The 20,313-nt window shown below is 41.5% G+C and overlaps 1 protein-coding gene across 7 annotated transcripts in view; it reads right to left on the bottom strand.

The window, feature by feature from the left end:
- Positions 1-20,313, bottom strand: part of PCSK5 (proprotein convertase subtilisin/kexin type 5) — a 449,309-nt gene that overhangs the window by 119,171 nt on the left and 309,825 nt on the right. For 6 of the 7 annotated variants that reach the window (XM_029202698.1, XM_029202699.1, XM_029202700.1 and 3 more), the window contains 3 exons: positions 19,225-19,322; positions 18,664-18,793; positions 18,134-18,249 (listed from right to left, as the gene is read on the bottom strand). In XM_029202698.1, coding sequence (XP_029058531.1) covers positions 18,134-18,249; positions 18,664-18,793; positions 19,225-19,322 — 344 coding nt within the window. Of the gene's footprint in view, positions 1-12,174; positions 14,818-18,133; positions 18,250-18,663; positions 18,794-19,224; positions 19,323-20,313 lie in introns of those variants that run through there. The other variant, XM_029202704.1, reaches the window with a different exon arrangement.

The raw sequence follows: 20,313 nt of genomic DNA, 5'->3' as shown, positions 1-20,313 counted from the left end.
ATCCAAAGTTTTTGGCTTAGGAATAATAATAACCAACATATATTGTGTCTAATATGTACAAGCGCTGTCCTAAGTGCTTTAATCATTTTAAATCATTTAATCCTCACAGCATCCCTAGGAGGGAGAGATGATTATCATCGTTAGTTTACAAATGGAGAAGCAGAGACGCAGAGAGGTTAAGCATGCTTCTTAAGATCTCACAGCTAGTAAGTGACAGAGCCAGGGCGTGAATCCAGCAATCTCCCTTCATATCCTGTGAACGTAACTGTGACATTGAATGATCTCCTGGAATGGATGGATTGAGACTCATTTAGATAGACATGGATGGAGACTTATTTAGTATAATGTACTAGGTTCAACCTAGTCTCTGCTCAAAACTACATAAATGGGTAGGGGTGGTGGAAGATATGCCATCTGGCTAGGAGGACTTTGGAAGGCTGGAATGTGGATAGAAGGGTAACAGACAGGGCCAGCTTTGCTGTTGGAGGAAAACAACTAAACTAGGAGCGGGAAACCTGGCTAATTACAGGGCCCTGAGAGAGCAATCAACCACTTGAATCCTCTGACCCCTCACCTTGAAATGGGGACAGCCACACTGAGTTGCCAAATAATGAACACAGAAGGCACTAGTGCTGTGCCTGACCTAAAGTAGGTTATCAGGAAGCCAATGATAAATTTGAATCTGTACTAAGGGAAGTAGAGAAGGATAAGGCTCACACTTGTCCATCTGCCAAAACTGTGGCTGATCATACAGCTCATTGAAAAGAACAGACATGGAAAATTGTCACAAGGACAGAGCCCTTTGACTCAATGAGTACAAATGGTGTCAAGGCACAGCTTACTGCCGAGCTGGCTGGGTTGTTAAAGTAGCTACAAGCAGAATTTTTTGCCCCATTAACTGCTGAGAGCCAGTGTTGGGAGCCAGTAAACAAATTCCCAATTCACACCTTCAGTCAAATAGCTGGGTCTGTCAGGCTCCCTGATCAGGCTGGGGATCAGAACACTCTAGCTGCTCACTAGTTGTTTCTTTGACCCAAAGTGCTGCAAACTTGTCTCGGTTCTGCCTGGTTAATAGCCAGCCAAGGACCAGCTTGCCTAATTCCTCAGTGTGCATCCCTCAGCAACATGACGTTTGCAGCAGTGGCTCTCAATAAATCAAGGGTAGGCTTCTCACACTCTGGAAAGAAGTGCTCATCCATGGCAGTGCATCTCAAACTTTCCTGTGTTCACAGATCATCTTGAGATATTGCAGAAATACATATTCTGATTGAATGGGTCTGTTCTAATTGTACTAGTTTTCCTTTTTTTCTAATTAAAATCATTCTATTTTTTGAGGTATAATTGACATATAACATATTAGTTTCAGGTATATAGCATAATAATTTGATATTTGTATATATTGCAGAATGGTGACCACAATAAATCTAGTTAATATCTGTCATGATACATAGTTACAAACATTTTTTTTCTTGTGGTGAGAACTTTGGCTCGGACGCGCAGGCTCAGTGGCCATGGCTCACGGGCCCAGCCGCTCCACGGCATGTGGGATCTTCCCGGACCGGGGCATGAACCCGCGTTCCCTGCATCGGCAGGCGGACTCTCAACCACTGCGCCACCAGGGAAGCCCAGTGAGAACTTTTAAGAAGTATTTTCTTGGCAACTTTCAAACGTGCAATACAATATTATTAACTGTAGTCACCATGCTGTACGTTACATCGCCATGACGTATATCTTATGACTGGAAGTTTGTACCTTTTAACCCCATTTACCCATTTCACCCACCCTCCCACCCCCGCCTCTGGCAACCACCGATCTGTTCTCTGTATCTATGAGATACTTTTTTTTTTTTTAAGATTCCACATATAAGTGGGATCATACGGTTTTGTCTTTCTCTGTCTGACTTATTTCACTTAGCATAATGCCCTCAAGGTCCATTCATGTTGTTGCAAATGGCAAGATTTCTTTCTTTTTTATGGCTGAATAATATTCAGTTGTGTGTGTGTGTGTGTGTGTGTGTGTGTGTGTGTGTGTGTGTGTGTATCACATTTCTTTTATCCATTAGTCCATCAGTGGACACTTAGGTTGTTTCCACATCTTTGCTCTTATAAATAATACTGCAATGAATATGGGCATGCAGATATCTTTTTGAGATAATGATTTTATTTCCTTCAGTTATATGCCCAGAAGTGGAATTGCTGGATCATATGGTAATTCTATTTTTAATTTTTTGAGAGAACTTCTTTTCATAGTGGCTGCATTCATTTACATTCTCACCAACAGTGCACAAGGGTTCCCTTTACCCACATTCTTGCCAAGACTTGTAATTTCTTGTCTTTTTGGTAATGGCCATTCTAACGGGTGAAGTGATATCTCATTGTGGCTTTGATTTGCATTTCCCTGACGACTAGTGATATTAAGAACCTTCTCATGGACCTGCTGGCTATTTGGATGTCTTCTTTGGGAAAATGTCTTTTCAGATATTCTGCCCATTTTTAATCAGATTGTGTGTTTTTATTGCTGTTGAGTTGTGTGAGATCTTTATATATTTTGGATATTAACCCCTTATCAGATATATGATTTGCAGAATGTTGCCTTTTTATTTTACTAATGGTTTTCTTTGCTATGCAGACCTTTTTAGTTTGATGTAATTCCACTTATTTTTTGCATTTGTTGTCTGATTCAAAAAATTATTGCCAAGACAGATGACAAGGAGCTTACCACCTATGTTTTCTTCTAGTAGTTTTATGTCTTATCTTCAAATCCTTTATACATTTTAAGTTAGTATTGTGTTACATAGTGGTCCAGTTTCATTCTTTTGTGCTATCCAGTTTTCCCAAAACCATTTATTGAAAAGACTATCCTTTACATATTGTATATTCTTGGCTCCTTTGTCAGAATATAAATGACCATACACGCATGGGTTTATTTCTGCGTTCTCTATCCTGTTCCATTGATCTATGTGTCTGTTTCTATGCCAATACCACCATACTGTTATGATCATTATAGTTTTGTAATATAATTTGAAATGAGGAAGCAATATGCTGCTAGCTTTGTTGTTCTTTCTGAAGATTACTTTGGCTATTTGGTGTCTTTTGTGGTTCCATACAAATTTTAGGATTGTTTGTTCTATTTCTGTGAAAATTGCCATTGGACTTTTGCTAGGGATTGCACTGAATCTGCAGACTGTTTTGGGTAGTATGACATTTTTACAATATTAATTCTTCCATGAGCACTGAATATCTTTCCATTTACTAGTGTCTTCCTCAATTTCTTTTCCATGTCTAATAGTTTTCACTGTGTTCATCCATTCTCCTCTTAAGTTCAGTGAGCATATTTATGACCATTACTTTGGACTCTTTATTAGGTAAATCATTTACCTCCATTTCATTAAGGACTTTTTCTGAGGTTTTATCTTATTCTTCCATTTGGAACATATTCCTCTGTTTTTTCATTTTTTCTTGACTCTCTGTGTTGGTTTCTATGCATAAAATAAAACAGCCACTTCTCCCAGTCTTGAAGGAGTGACCTTGTGTAGGGTAGGAAGCTTGTCATTCAGTCCTGCCCTAGATCTTGGCTGTTTCTCAAATCTCTGTGATTGTCCAAGCAGCCTATTTTTATTTTTGGTGTGTCCCAGTAGCTGGAGAGTGCCAAGAGCGGTCAGTGTCCCAAAGGGGAGGATCTCAGTCAGCACCTAATTGGAAACCAGACCCTCGGGCAGTAGCTTTTAAAGTATGCAAACACATGGAGTTCTATGGGACTGCAAGGGCAAGCCCCACTGGCCACCAGAGCCAGGTGATGTAGATGTATCCCCTGTGTGGTAGTCACAAAATCAGGGTGCTAGACAAGTTGTACAAGTTCCTTTCTGGGAGATACCAGCCACCTGGAGTGAGGCAGAGGGAGAGTGCAAAGATGGCATCCACTGGCTTCTGTCCCAGGAGCACATTTTCATAGGACCCTACAGTGTGTAAAATCAGAAGTCTGCTCTCAGGCCAAAGCTCCAAGCATGCATATAGGCTTCTTTGACAAAGAGATTGGGGGTATGTTTCAGTCTTCTCTATCCCCACCTGGGGATGGTCGCCAGCCATGAACTGTTTGTTATAGTCCTGTGGGACCCAGGAATGCAAGCCCTCCTGACCCCTGGACTTCAGCCACAAAAACTGGGGCACTAGCCATGTGTAAAAGCTCCCCTTGGGGAGGTATGGGTGCTCTGTAGCATGGCAAAGGGAGAGTAAAAAGATAGCCCCTACCCTGTAAGATATCTGGAGAAGATTAGAGTGGGCCCTTACATATGTGTTTAATTAGAAGCCTGCCCTTCAGGTCGCAGCTATGAAAATAAACTAATATGTATTAGTTTTCTATTGCTGCTGTAACAAGTAACCATAACTTTTATGGCTTACCAAAACACCCATTTATTTTCTCACCATTCTGTAGGTCAGTAGTCTGGGCTCAGTGTGGCTCAGCTGCTTCTCTGCTCCTGGTTTTAAAAGGTTGGAATTAATGTGTCTCAGGCTGCATCCTTTCTGGAGGCTCTGGGCATGAATCTGCCCCACATTCAGTCAAATTGATGCAGAGTTCAGGACTGAGGTCCCTGTTTCCTTGTCACCTGTTGGCTGGGGATTGTTCTCGGTTTCTAGACACTGCATGCATTTCTTGGATCATGGCTTCCTTCTTGCCTCTTCAAAGCCAGCAACTATGGTCAAATCCTTTTCTCATCTCGAATCTCTCTGATCCCCTCTGCCTCATGGCTTCTCTGTCTCCTTCGACTACGTCCCTCTGACCTACCTTGGGCTCGCATGGATAATTCAGGAATAATCTCCTTATTTTAAAGTCAGTTGATAGTAACCTTTAATTCCATCTGCAAAGTCCCTTCACAGCAATGAATGGATGGGAATCTGGGCGGTACACTTTAGAACTCTGTCACCACACCAACCAACTCCCAGCTGCACGCTTTCAGTGGCAAGGCCCTAGCTTTAGCTTTACTGAGTTTGTGACCAAGGCTTTGTGTGTGTTTTAGGGCTGGTGGTAGAATCTCCATGAAATCTCCCGGGATTTCACCTTTTCATTGAGCAGAAGGGCTGGAATGGTTTACAGGGATGATGCTGAAGATGGGGAAACTGAGGTGGACACATAGAGGGCTGTACTGAAGTTATACAGAATCAAGATTAGAACTTAGTTATACCAATAACTGGTCCAGGGCAATTTCCTGAGTAAATTGTTATTTACTCAATTATTCATTTATTGACTTATTCATCTACTACTGATCAAAGAGTTACCAAGTACCTACTCTATGAAAGACATTTTGCTAGATTCATGAGATGTAAGACATTTACAGACTTTGTCCCCATGGAACAAACCTTGTACTGAGACTCACATACAACAAACAGATACTCCTACAATGAACTAGATGTTTGTAATATAATTGATATGAAAGTAAAGTAGAGGCATGGATGAGAGCTTATAATAAGGAGATCTAACCTTGTCTAGAAGGATCAGGAAATGAAGAATGACATTTAAACTGAGACCCAGATAATAAATGTGCTAGCCAGATATAGATGATTAGGGATGGAATAGCATTAAAGTACGGAGAATGGCATGTGGGAAAGTTCTAGCCTGCAAAGCAGAATAGAGGAATCAGGAAAAGTCAGTGTTGCTAGAAAATATGAAGGAAGGGAGAGAATGGCACGAGCTGAGTTTTCGAGAGGTGGGTGGTCAGACTGACCATGGCCTTCATGACCAGGGAAAGGAATTTCAACTTTTTCCTGGGTGTAATGGGAAGCCATGGGGGCGATTTAAACAGCAGGGTCTCATGTGAGCTTTGACTTTTTAGAAAGAGTACTCTGGCTGTTATGTAGAATAGATTAGAGGAAGTAGATGAGGACATGTTGGAGTGTGGACACAAGGGGTGCATTCAGTGAGGCTAGTTAGGAGGTGTTGCAACAGCCCAGGTGGGAAGTAGCTTGACCCAGGGTGGTGTGGACAAGGATGGTGGCAGTACAGGTGAAGGACAGAAAATGGATCAAAGACATATTTTGGAGGTAGAACTGTCCTGACTTGCTGATGGATCAGATATGGGAATGATCAAGGGAAGATGGTCAAGATGACTCATGGTTCCTGTCATATCTGTGGCTCTTCTAATGATAAAGGCAATTAAAAATCACATTCCTATACATGATTAAAAGCCTTACATTTTCTTGATAGTTTAGCTTTTATTATATTGTAACAGTTATGGATATGAGTGTCAAGAAAATCCTGTTTAATATCACCTGAGAAGAATTTATGTTTTACTAGATTTGTCAAAGGAGCTCATGGAATTTGTATTATGTTATGATTTTGAGTATTGTAACGTTTCTCTGTGTTCCCCGTATCTCCATCCTATTTCATCCTCATTTCATCTGAGGCTAGAGTATGCAAATGATGGCTTCCAAGACAAAAATTAGCATGCAAGGGAACATCACATCCTCATTTCTTAATAGCCACTGCCTCATTTCCTTTAGGTTTCATTTCCTTTAGGTTTCCTTTCTGATTTCTTTTGCCCAGATGGCCCATTGGTTGCTACTAATTCCCATGATGATACTGAAATTCACTCCTAGCTTGGTCACACAAAGCACTATGTGGCCATGCTGAGTAGTCCTGGGTGGACATTGCTCAATTCACAAGAGACAGCGTGGACCCTGGACCTGACGCTGTCAGGTAACGTATACAATCCTGATGCAGGCTCCACGGTCACGGCCTGAAGTTTGTTTTGACATCTTCCTTGGCTCTTATATTTCTCTTGGAGACTCTGATATCAGATCGTATGGATTTAAATTAATCCCAGATTTTCCGTTTAACCACTGGGGTGCCTTAGGCATTTACCTCATCTGCTTTCTCATTTGTGAAAAGAGAATAAGGTCAGGCTATTGGGAATATCGAATGAAATAACTCACATAAAGAATTGAGCACAGTGCTTAGCACATAGGAAAGTACTCCATATATGGGAGTTACTGTTTCTGTTGTTATGAAAGGGAGTTGCTCACATATTACTTTCTTTCCTTTTACTCATCTCTGGTAATGACAGTTTAGAGGGCAAGGGGTTTTCTCTTAGAAGGAAAAGAAGATTCTGAGCCAGCCCTTGTCCCCAAACAGGCCTTGTAAACACGCCTTACCAAATTTGTTGCTCTGGCCATGGACATCTCAGGGAAGAGAAGCCATGGGCTGCCTTCTCTCATGTGAGCTAATCTGACAGCTGAGCTCCGCTCAGTACCCTGTCCTTTCATTTAGCTGGCTCGATGCAGCCATCAGTCCCCTGGGGACTGAAGGAGATTACAGCATCCTCGGCATTCTGTCTCACTGAATGCCTCCCGAACTTGTTGGCAGGAAGCCACTAGTTGACTTGATGTGGTCCTTGAGCAAGTCAATTAGCCTCTCTGAAAAGAGGGTTGATGACCCCGAGGACAAGGAGGTGGAGGAAGGGCAACAGCCCCTCCTATTAGCCCTTTGCAACTTGACCTCTGGGGTCTTACCATTCCCTCCCTTCAGTTGCCCACCCTGCCCGCTCCCTGACTCTCAGTCCACAAGCCCTTTGATGGTTTTGTGCCTTTGTACCGGTTCTCTCTCTCTCTCAAGTCCTACTCCAACATCCTCACCTTCTTTGAGTGACAAATTCCTGCTTATCCTTCAAGGCTCATGTCTAATGCCATTTCTCTCTGATGCCTTTTTATTCATTCATTCCACAAATATTTACTAAGCAAGGCACTGTGCTAGACCTGTAAGATACAGCTGTGAACAAGATGGGCAAAACCCCAGCTGTCGCAGTGCCGAGGGAGAGACCGACAATAAACAAGTCAATGAGCGATAGAATGTCATGTTTGTGGTACGTGCTATGAAAAGACCAAAAAAGTGGGTGTGGAGCTGCTTCGCGAGGAAGCTGTTTTTGAACTAAGACCTGTAGGATGAGAAAAAACCAGCCATGTGAAGAGCAGGGGTCTGGATGCACAAATAAGCTAGTTTTGTTTGAAGAACAAAAAGAAAGTTGGTATGACTAGAATATGATGAGCAGGGAAGCATGAGAAGAGATCAGAAAGATGTCAGGTAAGGAGTTCAGATTTTATTCTGAGTGAATGGGGAGAGGTGAAATCAGATTTTGTAGTTGTAATAGCTATCTCTGCTATCTCTGTGGAGATTAACTCTGCTATCTGTGTGGAGAATGATGGGGGAGGAGAGAAAAAAGAGGAAAGGAGGTGAAGAGAAATGGGGAGCCTGGTTAGGAGGCTCTGGCAGTAGTTTAGGGTGGAGAGGATGGTGGTGTGATCCAGAATTATAGCTATGGAATGGGGAGAAGTAGACCACTTCGAGATATATCATGGAGGTGTGGTTAATGGGACCTCGCTCATGGATTGGATTTGGGGGCGGAAGAAGAGGAATTCTAGGGCTTCCCTGGTGGCGCAGTGGTTGAGAGTCCGCCTGCCGATGCAGGGGACACGGGTTCGTGCCCCGGTCCGGGAAGATCCCACATGCCGCGGAGCGGCTGGGCCCGTGAGCCGTGGCCGCTGAGCCTGCGCGTCCGGAGCCTGTGCTCCGCAACGGGAGAGGCCGCAGCAGCGAGAGGCCGCGTACCGCAAAAAAAAAAAAAAAAAAAAAAAAGAGGAATTCTAGGTTTCAGGTTTGAGCAAATGGTGGATGGATGGGTATTTAGGTGGATGTATTTTAATGCCATTTGCTGAGATGGGAGACACTTGGTGATAATAATGTTTAGGGGATTGGTGAGTCTGAAGTCTATTTTGGACTTGTTAATTTTGAGATGTCTATTAGATATCTGAAGGGAAATGGCAAGTAGCTATTTGGATCTACAGGTGGGAATCTTGAGGGAAGAGATCAGAAATATATATAAATATATTCCTCCCCGCCATGAAGAGTAAATTTCTCCCTCCTTTGCAGGGTTAAATTAGGAACCCAGCAGATCCTAAGTTCTCCTACCTCTGTGGGTCCCACATCATATCAAACATATTAAAATTCAGCTTTATCCCACATTAAGTTTAATTATATGTGATTGCTTAAGTTTTGAGCTGCAGCTGACTAGTTTGACATTTTGCATTTTGTAGATATTTAATTAAAATATCATTTGATTTTGCAAATTTGAAAGGCAACTCTATTTTGAATGTTTCACGTTATTTTTGGATGCCCTTGGAAAGCTTATCGTGCAAGGCATGGGACTTTTAGCCCTTTACTGGATAGCTTCATATTATAACCATGCATTTTTGTATCTGTGTTTCCCACTAGACCATTAGCTTGAAGAGGGCATGAAGGACCTCAGAGCTTGGTATATGACAGGGACTCAAAGTTTATTTACGGAAGCAATTCATTTGGGCTCATAAGGAGAAAAAGCCAAGTCCAGGGATACAGTGTGCTTTCTATCCACACTTGGGAAAAGGCTCTTACCCCCTGCCTTGCAACACATATGGACTTGTTTTCTCTATGGTACTCATAAAAAGGAGGCAGTGTTGTGTAGAAGGTTGATGCTGTGGGCTTGAGTTTCAGCCACACCCTTGACTTGTTGTGAATCTTGCAACAGAAAGTTAGTTTCTATAGGTCGCTGTGATTTTTTTGGGTGCAAAATTAAATAAAGCCATTTTAGTAGAACTCTGCCAGCTTCAAAACACTGTATTCTCAAAATAATGTCTTCTTTTATAAAATGAAAAAGGGTCTTACAATTCAGGCCTCAGGGAATGTTTCTGGAAACTTCTAGCAGTGGGGATGCAAAATATCTTTTGTTGCCTGGTGCCTGGCCCTGAAAAAGCAACAGTTGCAACAATTGTTGGGGGTAGGGGACCCAAACAGTGGCCCTTCAGAGAAGAAATCTTGCAAGAAAATCTTTCAGTAATAAGACAGTCAAACATCCTTCTAAGTCCCTTGCAGGTAGAAGGTAGGAAGGAACTGCTGGCATTCCCAGGTCCCAGACTTGCCCTCTGAGACTCAGTGATGCTACACAACTGCATCCTTCTTGCCCAGGAATTGACTCTGGGCCAGATCTTCACCTCTCATGATGAAGAGGAGACATGATTGTATGGATTACAGCCCCATCTCTACTGCCAAGCTGCTCCAATGAGCCACAGTGAAATTAAGTCCATCTTGGCTATGCCCTGCTAAATTTGTCAATGGCTCCTAAGTATTCTGCCGAGAATTTCAGATTTTATAGGTTTGCAACAAACATAACTTTGGAAATGGTTGTCAACCAGGCAGGAGAAGCAGGTTCATACTTTGTCATTGACACGTACTGAGTTTGGGGCCCAGGGCCCAGCTTGGGCCAGGTGAGGTCGGGCTGCAGCTGGCCTTTGTGCTCCCGCTGCCATTTTGTATCAGCAGATGGAAGGCGGCAGTGCTGAGCTGGCCAGGCCACAGCGGAAGTTGCCTCCAGTTTTCTCCATAATCGTCAAGCTGCTGTCTGTCATTGCCCTTTGTGCGAATCTGAATGATCATACGAAAGCAGTTGAGAATGCATGCCCACTTATATTTTAGCTGCATGATATTCTTTCTGCATGAGGGGGATGGGGTGTTTAATATTTCCATACTCAGATGTGCCTACAGTGTTGATCACTTGATGGAGAAATTTTAATTTAGTAGTTACTACAACAACTACCTGCCCTTCTCTACAAAGCACTCAGAGTGCAAGTTCCTCAAAATGAAGAGTAGACTGTTGGGTGGAAAACCATGAGTCTGATAGATCAGTAGCATGATGATGAGGCCCTAATACTGGGGTGAAAGGTGAGAAAATGCTGGTCAATCCACAGATGGATACGGATGATTAGCGAGGTCTTCCATGGGTGTGGGAATTGAAAAGAATGGGCACACTACCCATCTTTTGGAAAGTGTAAAAATGTCGATTCTTCTTGACTGATCCATCAAATGTTGAATCACTGTCCTTTGTAGCAATGGGCTAATTAGATTAAAAAGCATTAAAACAATTGACTTGCTTCCCTGAACACCTCTTGTGCAGCAAGTTCACTGGTGACGCTCCTCCTGCTTTAGTCCCATCTGCTTAGTTAAGCCTTAGCCATCCTCCAAGAACCAATGCTAGTCCAGACAGCTCTAGGAAACTCGGCCTGACCAATCCAATTCAAAGGAATTTCTGCCTGTCTGAACTTAGAATTCACTACTTAGTATTAATGGTCTTAAGACTGAATTTTATTTTTATTATTCTGAGTCTGGTTATGTAATCCCAATCAATTTATTTCAGTCCATACGCCTCAGCTTTCTCATTTATAAACAGAGGATAATACATGTCTCTGCTCTAGAGTTTGTGTGAAACTTAAAAGAGGATATATTTATATCAGTATATATATATACTCTATATTCCCATATTGTACAGCACATAGTAAGTGGTCAATAAAATTAGTTTCTCTCCATTTCTGTAATGGGACTTCATGGCAGCAGGTCTCTCTTATACCTTCTTGTATCCCCAGATCTTTAAACCTAATTGGAGCGCAATATGTGTGTCACTTCTGTTGATTTCTCATTTCTTTTTGCAAAAGACAGGGCATTGAACTTTCAAGGCTAGTGACCATCTCAAGCAGGTTTCACAAAGATCTATAATCCATGGTTGTTTTTTGCTAACTATACAGTCCTACCCTGTGGCATGTACTGGAGACTGATTTTAGAAAAGTCATCTTCTAGGCCTCCAGGGATACAGCCAACTAACAATGATACACAGGATATTAGCCAATTGAACAAGGTCATCTTCTGTAACAGCTTTCACACCTGCCCCCGCTGCCTGACCTCTTTGTGCCCAGCCCCTTGGTCCCCACCCTTCCATACACCCACTGGCGGGTATGCAGTAGTCCATGCCCTGGGGGAAACCAGGGAAAGAACAGGTCCAGGTGGCCCTTTCACTGGACATGGCATCTGTACAATGCAATAGCAACTGCACCGAACTTCTGTAGATTTTTTTCACAATCTGCTTACTAAAAATGGGATTTAACATACATTCATGACCAAACCTAAACTGATCCTTTCTTCCATTGCTGTTACTTTCTCCTTTTTTTTCAGTTCCCACCTCTGCTCACCCTTTTTCCCAACTTTATTTAGATGGTTCATTCACCTCACCCTTTCCTCCACATTCAGCGTCTATGTGGAAACAGAGAAGTTTCTCATGACCTCACCCTTTCAGAGATGTTTGCACATGGGTACGAACAGATCAAATAAACAGGAACTTAGGTTAATTTAATAGAAAAAATAAAATATGGAATAACATTGATTTTGGCCAGTATCAATTACAACCATTCTACTATATTTTACAAAAAAACAACTGAACATTTTACACATGTACAGTATTTTTCAGTAAAAGTGGATTTGGATTTAACAATGGATCACTAATGAAAAATCAAAAGACAAAAGAAAACAGAAGATAGGACTTTTGTCTCTAGAGGTTAGAGCATTTGTTAAGTCTCCAAACTTTGTACTATCCATTACATATATCTCATTATGAATATATATATTTATACATAATATATAACATTAACTTAAACTTTGAAAGCATTATGTTCTAGTTAATAATATTCTGTAGATAAACGAGGCAGTAACCACTAGTAGTTAAACCAGTATTTCCACAATGTGTGCCTGCATGGTCAGTGAGAAATGGAACGCATGTTGGTAGACCCCAATGATTTTGACTGTCAGATTGATACTTATTTGTCTAAGAACACAGACATCATTTTTATTTTTCCCTTCATAGTAACTTTGTGCCTCATATATTATGGGTGGGTTCAGTTAAATGGATTTCTTTGCAGGCAAATCTGGTTTCACCATCTGCTTGACCTTGCTTTAGGCTCTCACTTGCTTTTGTCCACTTAGAGACTGTGCCTTTAAATGTAAGACTTTACATGCCATACCCGGGACTAACTTGCTTTCTTCGGGTCAGAAGGGCCTGAAGTGTTCTGAAGAGGAAAATTACTCAACAAAGTCAGTTGATTCCCTAGTTACAGGTGAATCATTACGTGACTCAGTATCACTACAGTGCTCTTAAGAGGGTCATTAGACTTTATACTCATTATTTACCTTGGGTTCAATGTTAACTTTGATGTCTAGGAATGCATATTTTCAAGGTAGGCTTTTTACTACCTTGCTGCTTGGATGGGGACCTTAGTTAGCATCCACTTCCCAGGATAACCTATACTGATATCATTCCTCTTCTCATCTGTGAGGCCAGTGACATCTTGGAAGTGAGGCTGTCAGAAGCCTAAAGCTTGCAAGATGGCTGGTCATTCTCAAAGCAAATGAGGTCACCAATGGAGCTTTGATATGAAACATGAAGAAACTTGGTATCAGTCTATCCTCTCCTAAACAGAGTAACTCAGAGTTATAAAAAGATCTATCAGGTTTCCTCATTTTTGACCACTGATCCAAACAGTCTTCACATAATTCAGTCTGCTAGATTCCAGGATGTGTCTGGGGAGTCATAGAAAACCAGTGAAGATATTTCCAAGAAAACAGATGATCTCAGTGACATTCAGTGGACAGGTGTATCATAGCATGGTTATAGAGGGACAGAGGAGTGGGAAAAGAACAGAACCAGGAGGGTACAATCATGCTGCCCATATTCCATTTCCAGTTTTATTTTCTTAAAATGACAAGATGAAAAAAACTTCTAATAAGCACCATTGAAAAATGTTGCCCGGCCAACTCGGGCACAAGCTTAAATATTATTTAAATAAATTCCATTTCTTAAAAATACAGGACCTTTTAGAAACTTTTGACTCCCGGAAGAAATTTTCTTCATCATATCCAAAATGCTTCCCACTACAACACATGGAATTTCTGATGGCCTTAAAAAAAAAAAAGTGCTATGGGGATAGTGGCTGAATAGCACCAAGAGATTGTGCAGGGTTTACAAGTGAACACTCTGGATTTGGGGGGAGCTGGATCAGTCTCAGCTATTTTGTGAATCTTTGCATTCTGTCCATCACCACTTTGACTATGCAGAGCAATCCCATTTGACCAGCTGTATGTGAAATAACCGAATCTACCATAGAAAAGCCAGTAGCAGCAAGCCTATTTGATGAAACCAGTGGAGCAGACTTATCAAGTGGGCATAATGCCAAAACCAGCACATAACGCATGAAGTAAATTATGTGTGGAAAGTATCAATGGTCAACTGTGAAAAACCAAGACAGACGACACTGAACACAACTCTGCGGGATGTTCTTAATGCCCTTAGGTCCGGTTTTCTGCCATTTCCCCCAACAGTGGACTCAAGCATGAAAAATGATGGATGCATGAGCTTTCTGTTTCATTTTGATCTATGTCTGCTCTTGTGATGTTTTTGAAAGGTATATTTTTAGGCGTCTCAAAGGGGAAACAAGCAAGTAAATGCAAAAGGAAAAGAAATGGACCTTCAAAAACAGGGCAGGAAGTCAAATCATTACTTTAACGTCAAATTTTGGCATCAAATGCTTTGGTCATACAATACTGTCTCTGTGGTTCTGGCTGTTTAGCACTAAACACCCAGTTATAAAAGGTAGGCTTGTTGTAGGTTTATTTTTTTTTTTTCCATTTAAGTTCTGACAAAACAGTTCACCATCTCCCTGCACAAATTTGAGAGAGAGAGAGAAAAAGAGAGCAAGAAAGAGAGAGGTGGCTTGCTTTTTTTTTTTTGCTTGCTTTTTTCTTTTTAATAATAATATGGAGTAATCTATAAATCTACAGGAACAAAGAAATCTAGGATGGCAGCTCAGCCTTGGAATGTACAGGTTTTGCAGCAAAGTTGTTGAAGAACCTTCCGTTGGCACAGATTGTTCTTTTTCACTAGCATACAGAAGCCTCCTTCCGCCCAGGACTCTTCCGTTGCTTTTCCAGGAAGTCAGCAAGAGAGAGGGGAAGTTGAGGACGAGAGCAGCATGATGGACACACACGGAAGAAGGTTGTGATTGGCCAGAGAGGCAGATTGGGGGGATTGGAAGAGATCATTCGGGAGCAGTCAACAGGAAGAAATTTGGTCCACCCAAAGTGATTTCAGTCAACAGCATTGTTTTCAAGGAGAGATATTCCAGTCCAACGGTAAATGTGATTGGTATCCATTTATGAAAGGAAAAAAAAGATTAGAAAAAGAATAAATTAGAAATCAATAATAATATAGGCAAGGAATTTTTCTTTTCAGAGTTACCTAGAGCAGAGCGTATACAGTCATTTATACTATATTTCACTGACTCCAAGACACTGGATTTCAGATGCGCCACTACTTTAAGTACTACCAAGAAAAAAATTCATATGAAATGGTGACACAGTAGGCTCTTACCAGAATATTAGTTTTATGCTTATTGAAAGTATTAAATTTATATAACATGCTGTTTTGTTTCTGGGCGTATGTAATAATTCTTCCTTTGAATATTGAGAAATAGTTTAACTTGTTCAAGCTATTATGAAGTGCAATTAAATGCAACACAAGTAGGAGTGATCATGCGCCTAACTCAGTTGACTAGACATATCTGTGACTAAGTCACAGGCGATGACAACTATGTCACATCAACCTGTGGATCAAAAGCAGTTGTAAGCTGCCATGAATTATAAGATGCATCTGATTCCAGAGTTGTTAAAATATATTAAAAAAGTATGTCTTAGAATCACTGAAATATGACAGTTGAAAGAAAATAAATAGCACATCCCTGAATGCAACTGCCACGTGATTTGAAAAGCCTGGTGAGCCATCAATGATCTCATTCCTTTAACCGACCTGAAAATGGACTCATCACAAATCATGGTTCTTCATTTTCCACTTTTGCCTGCAATCCTGACACTCCACTTTTACCAAAGTGCCATTGGCATAAATTATCCCATGCTTACTGTGGTTTAGGGAAAGCCGTTAAAGCATCGCAAACCTTGAAATGCCCGGTACCAAGTGCTGTGGGTGAAAATTTCAAACGAGCACTGGCTGGTAACTAAAAGGTGATACTTACATAGTACCTGGGGTGCTATCCCTCAATCTTCTCACCTCCATGTTGTGTGGTCAGAATTAGCCCTGGCCACGAAAAGTTTGAACACAGAGCCTGAGCAGGTCTGCCCGTCCCGGCCAGATCAATCATGCATTAGAAAAGCTATGAAGATGCAGAGTCACCTGTGATGCTCTGTGGATATGAGACCATAAATGATGTTCCTATGCATGCCATCGCATGCTCAGATCTTTCTGATGTTTGAGATTCCTAACGGGAAGTTGTAGAATAACCATATGAGGTCGACAGCATTATCCTTCTCATTTTTACAGATGAGGGAAGTGAGGCCCAGAAAAGCTCATAACCTGCCCAAGGTCTGGAGGCTAGGTATGAATGACAGCATTCTGACTCCTGAATCCCCATTCTCCCAACCACAGCACTCTTCTGCCTCTTGTGAAATTTCCAGAAGAGGAACCATTCAAAAGAAGACAAAGATTAAACCCAGGGAAATGATTTTATCGGGGAAAACTGTTCCAAATGCATAGTTTTTTTATTTTCCTATTTTCCTAACAGTCCAAAGATGTTTGGAACAACGATGGTTCAAAACATTTTCTTTCTACATCATTGAGATGCACGTCTGCAAAAAATTTAGGCACAAATTTTAGGGCCCTCTCTGCATGAATTATATCGAGAGTCAAAGTTCACAAAAGGCTGGAGTTGGAATAATTTAAATTCATTCATTTTATAGATGGGGAAACTGAGGCTAGAAAAGTGAGAGAACTTGGTATTTCCCAAATTGTCAGGGGGAATGGCGGCACATTAAAAATACCTGAGAAGATTGTAAAGCTATCAGTGCTCAAACTGTACCCCAAGACCAATTTAAATGAATCTTTGGGGAAGGTCTGGGGTCCTGGCATTTTGATTGAGAACCACTGGTGCAATGAAAAGAAAAACAGACCGACATTAACATTAGAACCAATCTGTAGTTGGTTCTGTCATTAGATAGATGCCTATCTATCACAGCTTAATGAAAGATTCAGATACCATTTGATTGTTATTTACATATCAAAATTATAAACAATCCAAATAAGAGGAGAGTGGCAATAAACTGTGGCATCTCCACATGATAGAATATTAAGCTGTTATTAAACATGAAGTTTCTGAAGACTTTGTAAAAACATAAGATAATGTTTATCTAATGCTTAGTGCAGAAAGCAAGATACAAAACTCCATGTACACGGTATTTTAAAACTCTGATGAAAAGTACATATGCCAAAAGACTGGAAAAAATACCGTAGGTAGCCTTTTCTAGTTAGTGTTTGATGTATGATTCCAACTATATGACATTCTGGAAAAGGCAAATCGATGAAGACAGTAAAAAAATTAGTGGTTTCCAGGGGTTGGGCAGGGGGAGGGAAGGAGGGAGGAACAGGCAGAGCACAGAGGATTTTCAGGGCAGTGAAGGTGTTCTGTATGATAGTACAATGGTGGATACTTGTCTTTATACATTTGTCCAAACTCATAGAACACCAAGAGTGGACCCTGACGTAAACTATAGACTTCGTTGATAATGATGTGTCAATGTAGGTATCAGCTATAACAAACATATCATTCTGGTGAGGGACACTGATAATGGGAGTGTTTGTGTGTGTGTCTGTGTATGTGCGTAGGGTAGTCAGGGGCTATATGAGAACTCTGCACTTTCTGCTCAATTTTGCTGTGAACCCAAAACTCTAAAGTTGTAAAGAACCAAGTTTACTACGTAAAAAAAAATTGACTAGTGCCATCTTGGTTAGTGGATGCTCTAGTTCTTCTTGCAATTAAAACAACCAAAAGGGCTTCCCTGGTGGCACAGTGGTTGAGAGTCCGCCTGCCGATGCAGGGGACACGGGTTCATACCCCGGTCCGGGAGGATCCCACGTGCCGCGGAGCGGCTGGGCCCGTGAGCCATGGCCGCTGAGCCTGCGCGTCCGGAGCCTGTGCTCCGCAACGGGAGAGGCCGCAACAGTGAGAGGCCTGCGTACCATAAAAAACAAAAACAAAAAAAAAACAAACAACAACCAAAAAACCAAACCCATTGAGGGTAGAAGTTCGAGATGAATGAACGCCAACAAGATATTGGGCGTGTCCTATCTGGGGCACGCTTGAGAGTTTCATTTTCAAGTGGAAATATATTAGACCTTAACGTAGAAAGATCACACTTTGCTCAGAAGATCGAAACGAGCAGTTGTACTCACCGTCCTTGCAGATGGCTCCCATTTGACACATTCCTAAGTCTAAGAGATGCCCACTGGGGCAGCTCGTACAGTTCTTGAACCCCGGACCGTTGCATGTCAAACAGCTGGTGTCACATCTAAGGGGACAATGTACAATTTATCATCCTTTTGCACATCAGGCACAGAAGAAGATGTGTTTGCTACCAACCTCTTAATGTCTTAAACTTAATCTTCTCCCTTTGAAGATGCCACAAAAATCTTTTCTTACAATAACTGCTAGGTTTGACAACATTAAAGAAAGTCTAGCAGGTAGACTATGATTTTAAAGGGGAGAGAGCATGCATTTGAAACAGAAATATTACTTTAGAGGTTTTAAAGTTCTTCTGAGGTGAAAAAAAAAATCAGTTGGGTTAAAGGTTCAGCACAGTGTCCACAGGTAAATGTTTGAACCTTATTTTTCATTAATAATTCTGTTTCATATTATTTATGAAGGCAGTCAAATAAGGAACCCGGTAGCCAAACACTAGGGCTTAAGGGGTGGATCCACTTACTTTTTGCAGGATTTGTATCCATTTTCTGAAGAGTGGTCGAAGTAATGGCTGATACTACAGCTCTGCACGCACCTCCCATCCTCCATGAAGTAGCCCTCTGTGCAGTTAATACACCCACCAGCACCTGCTCCTTAAAAGCAAGACAGATGCCGAAGACAGAAACAAAACCTCAGAAGAGGTTGCATGATGGGCTGCTTCTTGCATAGTTGGTTAAAATGGCATTAATAGGTTGTAATTTTAATAATTATGATATTTGTGCTTTTCCTTATGTTCTTTGGAAAAAATAATGCTCCAGTTTTACATTGAACCCATTTGCCAAAAACATCAAATCTCTTTGGAAAGCGAAGGAGGTATCACCGGGAAATTTAAGTTTTCAATGAGCATGGGCTACTAATGTCTGACTTCTGAGAATACATGCATGATTATCAGAAGAGACCCATGCTTCTTCAGCATTTATTTTAAAAATATCAAATGGGTTTGCATGAGTGATAGATAAAGACAGGTAAACAAAAGCCAAACCAGAGCCAGAAGAATAAACAAGAGGACTGGGAGAGAAGGTACCAGCACAGGTGGCGCAGAAGCGGTGACAGGGTTGGCAGTCTTGGCCGTTGAAGTACCGTCCGTCCTCACAGGCAACGGCACACCGGGATCCCTGCAGGCTGAAGACACAGACACAGACACAGACTGCTGTGAACAGGCAAAGGAGTCATGACTCCCCAACGCCATATGTAACAAATATAGTTCCCCCCAGAGACCAGTGGCTTTGGCAAAGCTTCGAAGCATGGGAAATAGCCCCTGTAGTCTTTTTTTTTTATCTCCTCCCAATGCCTATAATGCTTCTCTGTGCCTAAAATTATGTCTGTAGCATACACACGTGCTGCAAGCTTTGGGGACATTTCTCTTAGTTATTAGACTGGCTGACACATTTCTTCTTAACATTTTACAACATGGAGGTTTTTAAAAGTATTTTATTGACCCAAACAATCACCTTAGCTAACAATATGCCTACCAATTCCCTGATATCCAGACCTCCTAGACCTACTATGCCAGCGGTCCCCAACCTTTTTGGCACCAGGGACCAGTTTTGTGGAAGGCAATTTTTCCATGAGATGGGAGAGAGGGGGCAGTAGTGCGAGCGCTGGGGAGCGGCCCATGAAGCTTCGCTCGTTTGCCTGCCGTTCAACTCCTGCTGTGCGGCCCAGTTCCTAACAGGCCGCGGACCGGTGGCGGTCCGCAGCCCGGGGGTTGGGGACCCCTGTACTACACAATAAACTTAAAAGTAGTTTTGTAACTATAAATGTAGTAGGAACACATGGTAGAATGAGTTACAACTGAATAAAAGCGTGCACAACTATCCTTGCCCAACCCCCAGCTCAAACTCCCAGGAATAGCCTTTTTTTGATTTTAAGTGTTTCTGATTTTAGTTCTTCTATTGGTTCCTATCAAAACAACGAGAATTCTAATATACTTTTGCCTTTATTGCTTGATTTATTAATTTTAAACTCTAATGAAAAATTTGGCAAAATTATCTACTTATACTGCTGCTTCTCCAAACATCTTGATTTTCCTTAGTTATACTATTATTTAGTCTTTTTAGGTGTTATCTGTGTCATATTTTCTCTAAATAGCACTCTTAGGCGTTACCTAATG

This window comes from Monodon monoceros, unplaced genomic scaffold, assembly GCF_005190385.1.
Source record: "Monodon monoceros isolate NGI ecotype Baffin Bay Population unplaced genomic scaffold, NGI_Narwhal_1 Super_Scaffold_5, whole genome shotgun sequence".
In the NCBI taxonomy this organism is placed as follows: Eukaryota; Metazoa; Chordata; class Mammalia; order Artiodactyla; family Monodontidae; genus Monodon; species Monodon monoceros.
This window is presented reverse-complemented; position numbering and strand designations above follow the sequence as displayed.